General features: G+C 41.1%; 1 protein-coding gene across 1 annotated transcript; it reads right to left on the reverse strand.

Annotated features, from left to right (window-relative positions):
• Positions 1 to 6,061: 6,061 nt before the first annotated feature.
• Positions 6,062 to 7,989, reverse strand: LOC142365977 (tripartite motif-containing protein 16-like). Its single transcript, XM_075447737.1, has one exon. The coding sequence runs from the start codon at positions 7,987 to 7,989 to the stop codon at positions 6,145 to 6,147; it is 1,845 nt and encodes a 614-aa protein (XP_075303852.1). The 3' UTR covers positions 6,062 to 6,144.
• Positions 7,990 to 9,400: the final 1,411 nt, after the last annotated feature.

A 9,400-nucleotide genomic window follows, 5' to 3' on the forward strand; every position in this document is an offset into this window, starting at 1 on the left:
ATCAAACATACCAAATTGCATACCAAACATACCAAATTACATACCAAACATACCAAATTGCATACCAAACATACCAAATTACATATCAAACATACCAAATTGCATATCAAACATACCAAATTGCATACCAAACATCCCAAATTGCATATCAAACATACCAAATTGCATACCAAACATACCAAATTACATATCAAACATACCAAATTGCATACCAAACATACCAAATTGCATATCAAACATACCAAATTGCATACCAAACATACCAAATTACATATCAAACATACCAAATTGCATACCAAACATACCAAATTACATACCAAACATACCAAATTGCATATCAAACATACCAAATTGCATACCAAACATACCAAATTACATACCAAACATACCAAATTACATATCAAACATACCAAATTACATATCAAACATACCAAATTACATATCAATTTGACTCCAAATTGACCAGGATGCCTGTTGTCGCAAATTTGCAACATACCAAAATTTCTATTTCTATTTATTTTTTGTGCAAAAGTGAAATTAATAATCTCAGCATCATTTACCATCTACTTAAAGGCTAAAACACACACAAAACATTTTTTTTTATACAGCTATATAAATTCAGGCGTTAAGCTCCACCCTCTTATGGTCACTTTTGGTTCCATAAAGGCCAACATGGTGATGGTGAACTCACTCAGGGTCCATCCATCCGTTGTTTTTATCTTATCTGAGGTCGGGTTGTGGAGCCAACAGGTCCAGCGGGGAAACCCAGACATCCCTCTCTCCAGCGACTCCTTTAGATCCCGAGGCGTCTTCAGGCCAGATGGGATCTATAAATGGAGCTCCGTCTCATCCATCGACAGCGTTGGTATTTATCCAGATGCAGAAAGTCTTTCTGGATTCTCTGTGTTCAGGACACAACCAGTGGATGACGCAGTTGCTTGGAAACAGCGGTGGTATTTTCCCCAGAGAAGAGTTGAGGTATCGGTCCGTTTAACAGCTCCTTCCACGTCAGACTCATCCAGCTGTCCACTTTGGATTGGAAGTTTTCTGCCTCAGCTACTCGTGGTGAAGTGAACAGATGGTCAGGCTGAGAAAAATATGTCGTTCACCCACAGTCACTCATTTACACACGAAATCACTGGATGGAAACAGAAAATTATAGAAAAGACTCAAAGCATCACAAGAAGTTTGACGTTTTCAACAAGCTGGAAACGTGCTCCATCAGTAAAAATGAAGTTCTTTACAAAGTCTTCATTTTGGCTGTGAGGACCAGACGAAGCAGCAGCCACTCAGTTGGGTCACATGGCACTGAAAGGATCGGATTATTGGCTAAATTACAATCAGACTGAGTTATTAACACATTGACTACCAGCGGTTTTTACAGAATTATGTCGTAGACTCCCAGCGTTCTAAACCATTTTTTGACGTTTTTTGTACAGTCACAGCATATTATGTGACGGGGCCACTGAAACATGTTGTGGCTCGTTTGAAAGCTGAGACTTTAAACTCTTTGTGGGTCAAAACTGCGTGTCTCTAGGTGCCGCCATTAGCGAGCTATCCTTAGCTAAACCAAGACGGGTATCCACCAAAATCAACAACAAACTGAGATATCGGCTTCCCTTTCCCTCGAAGCGTGATCGCAGCACGTTGCAAAGCTAAGCTAAGCTAAGCTAACCTGTTCATAAGACCGCCTCCTTAGACTTGTCGCGTGTCTTCTTCTCCTTCTTGTTGTTTGTTTATGTTACTTTACCGCCACCCTCTGGAAACCGACACGTGCGATTGGACAAAATGTGGAAATGCACAACAATCAATGCAGCGTTATCAAAATTGTTCTTGAGTTGACGCAAAGCCATTGGCGTAATGATCAAAATGTCCAGATGATGACACCAGTTTTTGACTGCCATCTATGTCAGTTCTGTTCATCACATAATTACAAAAATCACACAGAATGTGCATTACAATGTATAGATTCAGAATCCAAAAAAAAATAAACGTATTTTTACGGTTTGGGAGCCAACGCATGGGCAGTAAAAACGTAGTTTTACGTGACTTGGGAGTCAATGTGTTAAGTGCATGTAGACACCTTAATCTGACTAAGAATTGGATCGGATCGGATTAAGGCCCCGAGATAACTGGGTTGAAAGTCACATGATGGGAAATAAAAAGAAACAACTACATAAAAGAAAAAAGGATGAAATGTGAGAAGAAGTGGCTGAAATTAAACCAAAATCTGATGGTGCATGTCAGGATTTTCTGTCATTTAAAGGGAAAACATGAAGAAATACTTCACCGGCTGCTGACATAGGCCTTTTATTAACAGCTGTTCAGCGAGGGATTACCCTCTACAGCAGGGGTATTCAATTAAAAGTTACTGAGGTCCAGTTATTAAATTTTGTCCAAGTAGAAGATCCGAACCGAAGTCCAGCTTGTGTCGTATAGCCTTCCCCTTTGTCCGAATTTTCATATGGTTTCAAATCATCAAATCAAATCAAACTTTATTTATGTAGCACCTTTCATACTAAAAAAGCTGCACAAAGTGCTTTACATGATAAAATCAATAATCAAATCAATTCATGCATAAACTCACACACAACATCACACCGACAACCACACTGCACACATACTACCCCCCCACCACCCCCAACATGAGCAACATCAATATCAACAACAATCAACATTAAAATCAACATTAAAATCTGGCTTGACGCTGATATCTACAACAATATCTACGGTTAATTTCCAATGCAGGAAATGAACTATTTCTTTTACCATAAGTAAAAGTGGTCCCAATCAAATAAAGTCAAGGCCTTTATTTCAGATTAAAGAAAAAATAAATAAAAATAAATAAAAAAGTGCAAACCGAGTGGAATAACTCATTTTCATGATGCCGGTAACGCGTTACTGTGGTCGGAATACTTTTTATTAGTAACGAGTAGTCTAACGCAACTACTATTTCAAAACTAGTAGTCAGATTGAAGTTACTTATCTAAAACATCGTGCGTTAGTATTCTTATGAGTTATATCAGTATCATTGGCCTGAAGTCACTGGTTGTTTTACATCTACCTGCCCAGTAAAAGTGATCTGTCCCACTAACATGTGAAACACCAGCGATATCATTTGTTACATTTTACTCACTTTCCCTAATCATTTTAAATAAATACACCAATCTAAACCACAGTTTTCATCAGTGCCCGTCACAGACGATAGTTGCTAGGTTTAGCTATTCGTGCTAACTTTATAACACATAGCCTACGTTTCAGGCAGTGCTATGGAGAGGGCTAGCTAGCTGTTTATCTTACCTGCTCGCAATTGATGACTCAAAGATGACTTGTTAACGTCTTTGTACTGTATTACATCTTCTAGCACCTATATACGATATCTGAATGAGTGTACGGGTGTTTATCTATATGTATACTTCGTCAGGTGTAGCTTTGGGTAATCCAGTAACAGCTGCAGTTGTAGGCGACTAGCATACAAACATTTCTGCAAAGCGACGGGTCTGACGATCAATCAGGTTTGTTTAAACTTTTATTGGTCAACGGGTGGATACAGCAAGATAAACGGGACATTTTTCGCTCAAAAACTTGACTGTCATACTGGCTTGGGCCCATAATTATCAGCAGGTTACGTGATATGTCCGTCCGTTTGTCTGCATCGCTGCGAGTGAATGACTGATGGCGCAACTCAAAGTGTCTAACCTCTGTAGGCCTATCATATGCCCTGCTTTGCTAACTGAACACATTCTTTGAAATGTTTCTCAAATTGCCCATTTCTTTGGGAATTCCCAGGGATCTGGAGCATTGTTGTAAAATTCTGTTGGGGTCTAGAGGGTTATATTTATTTATTCTTATCTTAAACTCCACAGTTTCTCGCATAAATGCAACTAAAAGCCAAGTCATGAATACAGATACGGGTTTTGTTCTGATTTGTTTTGTAAAACCACTCCTTGCTGCTCTAATGCGGGACAACTACAGGTTCATTAAGATGTTCAATATAACTTAAGTGTTACCGTAATTCATATGGATAGATGCAATCAGAGTTAAATGCATGGAGTCAAGAATGTCTATTGTATTTTGTTTTTTTTAAAGAAGTGTTTATGTTAAATTGAGTCAAGAAACGCTACTTTATTTTTTATAAGAAGTATTTAAGTTAGATTTAATGAAGTAAAAAAAAAACATTTAATTTGTAATAAGTATTTCAGCTAAATGAAGTGAAGAAAGAGTATTTTGATTTTTTTACACTGTTTTTGTTTCATTAAACCACTTCTTGCTGCTCTAATGTTAGACAACTACAGGTTCAATGGGATGTTCAGTATAGGCCTACATGTTCATTCATTTACACAGGCCTGAGTGCCGTTAGAGTCCGAGTATGTTATTTTATTGTTATAAGTATTTATGTTAAATGAAGTGAATTTTATTTGGGTGTTTTCTTTGGGGGGGGGTATTATGTATTACTTTTTTACGTAAGAGGTTTTTTTATATTTTAAGTAAAACCAAGAAAGACTGTCCTTTTTTTTAATTTAAAAAACATTTAAGCCTATTTCAAGAAAAAGTTTGCAAATGTCAGAGTCATTTTTGATGTTCCGGTTAAAATAAATGTCAATAAAGTGAGTATTGGCAGAACTGGTAGTCATTTTCATGTTATAGGGGCGGGGCATCAGCCTCTGCTGAGAGTAACTAAAAGTAATCTAACTTAGTTACTTTTAACAGCAAGTAGCCAGTAACTTAACTAAGTTACTTTTTAAAGAAGTAGTCAGTAGTCAGATTACTGTTTCAAAGTAACTATGGCAACACTGCTGCTTCCAGGTGCTCCTGGTGCCTCTAAGGCTGGATTCCCCACAAAAGCCGTGAATCGTCTTCCGTTTTGTTTTTACAGGTGTAGCAGCTGGTTGTCTGATTTTTCATTGTTTTCTATGTTTGTCTCTTCATGTTTCTCTTCCTTTTTTTCCCTTCTTCGCTCTCCCTCTCTCTCTGTCCCCCGGTCCGGTTCGGCACCATCACACCATCACATCATGTTAAGTATTGTAACAAAACTAAATAAATAAAAATAAGGAGTTAATGGGCATCAAGGGGAGCTTTACATTCATAAAGCTTCCCTTGGCATAGCAAATGTGTTTGGCATTAACGGTATTCAGATTACAATTCTGCTGCCATAATGCTGGGCAGGACAAGGGGTAAAAAAATAAGAAAATGAGACGGAGCGAGTTGCTTCTTTCAGACTGAGAGACCACACCTCAGATATCAGACACAAGAAGTTTTAATCACATCTGAGTTCAAACTTTACAATCAATGAGCCTCATTGTGAAGCCAGAGAGAAAAACAGTGAAGGCATCATTCAGAAGTAACTTCATATCTGAAGCAACACAACACATTCAATCATCTAAAGTCCAGAATGAGACAAAAATCTGCTTTTTTTAAGCACAACTCAGCAAAACATTTCCAAGATAAGAAGGTAAAATCCCTTTTTCCTGTATTTACATCATGTTATAGATTTTCTTCACTGTGTGACGACACGAACACAATCACTGCTGAGAAAGGCAACCAGAGACAAAAAAACTGCTTTTTTTCTGTGATTAAACAGTTTTGGTAAAGACGGTTGAAAGAAACTGAACCATCAACAGAACTACAAATCAAAAGATAAACTACTGCTGAATCACAGTTTGAATGACGGCCGATCTCTCTGCGTTTTAGAGATAAAACAATAATGAGCTCAAGGCAAAAGCTATGAAAGAAGTGCTCACTGCAGCTGGAGTTGCCTTTCTGTTTGATTTTATTTATTATTTATTTATTTATTAATGAGTTTTTATTTATTATTTATTATCACCTTCGGGAGATGAATCTAAATCACGTCGTCACCTTGAATCCAGACATTTGTTGTCAGCTGAGCGTCTGGACTCAACAGAAAGTCTTCCAACATGAAACTGAGCTGAAAGTCTTGGCTGTAAAAATCAGAACATAAAGAAATATCAGGGCCGTCGGTTTTAGTCAAAGAATATCGAGATATCCAACAAAAGAAAGTCGTCAACAGAACAACATCAACAAATCACTGATTCCCTGAAAGTCTCTGAACAGCTTAGAAATGACACCACGATGGGACTAAATGAGTCACAGAATGAGTCAAAATGAAAACTCACAGATTAAAACTCACTGCACCTTCAGCTGCTTCCTTTTTAAGGTGAGAAATTTGCAACTTGTTCCTGGAACAGTCCAAGGAAACCAAACTCCAGCCCAAAGCGGCTGAGTGAATGTGGTCTGGACTCTGTGGAGGAGAGTCATGGTTCCAGAGACGCTGTAGAAGGACAGAATACCTGCTCTGTGATCCAGGTACACTCCCACTCTGGAGGCCCGAGGACCTGAGATGGAGGTTTCTATGTCGTTGTGCCAAAATGAATAACTGTTTTGGTAACATCTTAACGCCCAAGATTTGTCATTAGAACCAAATACACATTCATTCCCACTTCCTGCTCTGCTGATGTTCTTGTATGCGACTGCTACATAAACTTCTCCTCCTCCCATCTCCACCTCCCAGTAACAACGTCCAGTCAGACTCTCTCTGCTCAGGACCTGAAACCAGTAACTGAATCTGTCTGGATGATCAGAATAAGACTGAGGCTGTTCCATTAATGTCACTTTTCTGTTCCCCTCTGACAGTATCAGATATTTGTTTGCTGTGTTTTGATCCAGTGTGATTTCACATGAATATCTTAAGAATCCAGCTCTGCTCTCTGGTTCTGGTCCTGGTTCTGGTTCTGGTTCTGGTCCTGGTTCTGGTTCTGGTTCTGGTTCTGGTTCTGGTTCTGGTTCTGGTCCTGGTTCTGGTCCTGGTTCTGGTTCTGGTTCTGGTTCTGGTTCTGGTTCTGGTTCTGGTTCTGGTTCTGGCTGTGACAGTAAAACATCCCCTTCAGCGACTCTCAGTGAGATGTTGGCCCATTCCTCTCTCAGGATGTCCTGTAGTTTATCTCTGAGCTCTGACACAGCTGCTGTCACATCCTCAAAGTGCCTCAGAGGACGGATCTGGATGCTGGATGAGTGTGTAGCCCCCCTGAGTGCTGCCACTGAGGGGCAGCTGTGCAGAAACTGGCTGTGATCCTCTGTGTGTGAGAGCTGCTGCAGCTCAGCATCTTTCCTCTTCAGCTCAGTGATCTCCTGCTCCAGCTTCTCCTGAAGCTCTTTGACTCGCCTCCCTTCGGCTTCCTGCTGGGATCTGATCTGCTGCTTCACATCGGAGCTTCTTTTCTGGAGGAGACGGATCAGCTGGCTGAAGATCTCCTGGCTGTGCTCCTCTGTTTTATCAGCAGAGCGATGGATGGCCTCCAGCTCCTGCTGAAGCAGCTTCACATCTTTCTCTGCGTCCTGGATTCTCTGCTGGATCTGCTGCCGACTCCCCTCCAGCTCTCTCTGCCTCTCAGTCCTTTCTGCTGCAGCTGACACTGTGTCGTGGCCTTTATGTTCATCCATTAAGCAGAGATAACAGATGCACTTCTGATCCGTGCGGCAGAAAATCTTCATCACCTCATCGTGATCAGAGCAGATGTTCTCCTGGAGCTTCTTGGAGGGCTCCACCAGCTTGTGTTTCCTGAGTGGAGCTGAATCATAATGAGGCTGAAGGTGTTCCTCACAGTAAGAGGCCGGGCAGGATAAACAGGACTTGGTGGCTTTCAGCTTCCTCCCAGAGCAGACATCACAGGCCACATCTTCAGCTCCAGCATAGCAGTGATCAGCAGGAGCAGCACGGAGTCCAGTCTTCTTCAGCTGCTCCACTAAAGCTGCTAACATGGTGTTTTTCCCCAGGACAGGCCTCGCTGTGAATGTCTGCCTGCACTGAGGGCAGCTGTCGATTCCCTTCTGATCCTCTCCATCCCAGAAGCCTTTAACACAGTGAAAGCAGTAGCTGTGTCCACAGGGAATAGTCACCGGATCCTTCAGCAGATCCAAACAGATCGAACACTGGAGCATTTCTCCTTCCAGCTGAACTCCTTTCTGCGCCATTTCACCGTTTAGCAGCAGCGACTGAGTGAGTTTCACTTCCTCAAAGCTGAAACTGCTCTGAGCTCTGAGCTATAAATGACGTGTCGGTGCAGAGAACAGAGCCGGTCGGTTCACTTCCTGTTGGTTACGCCCATAATGAGCTGCAGATCTGAAGGGGAGGGAACAAGGAAACATGTGGGCCGAGCAGAGCCGCTGTGGGTGAGAGCAGGAGGAACAGGGAGGTTATCACAGTTCAGTCCATTCAATTCTATCTGGGACTACTAATCAGTCCAAGACCAAAGATTATTTTGAGCTCTTTTGAATATCTGCTTCTCAGTTTTCCCCAAAGTGGAAACCACAGAAACCTCTTGTGTTTGTTGTTGTGTATCGTCCGCCTGGCCCTTATTCTGAGTTCCTGTCTGAGTTCTCAGAGTTTTTATCCCAGTTGGTGCTGAGTACAGATAAAGTCATTGTAGTGGGTGACTCTAATATTCATGTAGATGTTGGAAATGACAGCCTGAATATGAACTTTAATTCTATATGAGACTCTGTTGGATTTCCTCAGAGTGTTCACAGACCGACTCACTGCCTTAATCACACCCTTGATCTTGTGCTGACTTATGGCGGTGAGAGTGAACAGTTAACAGTGTTCCCTCATAACTCTCTCTTATCTGAACATTTCTTGATGACCTTTGAGTTTACAATACTTAACTAAACAGCTTCTGAGAAGGAATGTACATATTCTGACGTTATCTCACAATTTAATATTGTTGATTTTAAAATCCTGGAGGAAACAGTTCGGCATCTGAAATCAACAACTTGCACTCTGGACATAATACCATCCGACTTTTAAAAACTGTTTTTACCTCAGTAGAAAGTGATCTCCTACGAATAGTTAACAGCTCACTGGCATCAGGCATTTTTCCCAAGTCACTAAAGACAGCTGCCATTAAGCCACTCCTAAAGAAGAGAACTCTATGATGAACAGCTACAGACCCGTCTCTAATCTCTCTTTTATATCCAAGATTATTGAGAAAGTTGTATTTAACCAGCTCAACGACTTTCTGAATGAAAGTGGAAGTCTTGATAACTTTCAATCAGGCTTCAGACGTCATCACAGCACTGAAACAGCTCTGGTCAAAGTGTTAAACCACATCAGGTTGAACACTGATTCTGGTAATGTTTCAGTCCTGGTTCTGTTGGACCTCAGCGCTGCGTTTGATACTGTAGATCACAGAATCCTGTTGCACAGGCTGGAAAACTGGGCTGGACTTTCTGGAGCGGTCCTTAACTGGTTCAGGTCCTACTTAGAAGGCCGGAGTTATTTTGTTACAGTTGGCAGCTATGAATCTGAGCGAGTGGCCATGACTTGTGGAGTCCCCCAGGGGTCAATTCTTGGACCTCTTCTGTTTAACTTGTATATGCTCCCTTT

The sequence above is a fragment of the Odontesthes bonariensis genome, chromosome 17 (assembly GCF_027942865.1).
Source record: "Odontesthes bonariensis isolate fOdoBon6 chromosome 17, fOdoBon6.hap1, whole genome shotgun sequence".
Classification (NCBI taxonomy): Eukaryota; Metazoa; Chordata; class Actinopteri; order Atheriniformes; family Atherinopsidae; genus Odontesthes; species Odontesthes bonariensis.

Bases quoted from the DNA above. Each gene is read 5' to 3' on its own strand.
- LOC142365977 (XM_075447737.1), bottom strand. From the start codon at position 7,989: ATGGCGCAGAAAGGAGTTCAGCTGGAAGGAGAAATGCTCCAGTGTTCG.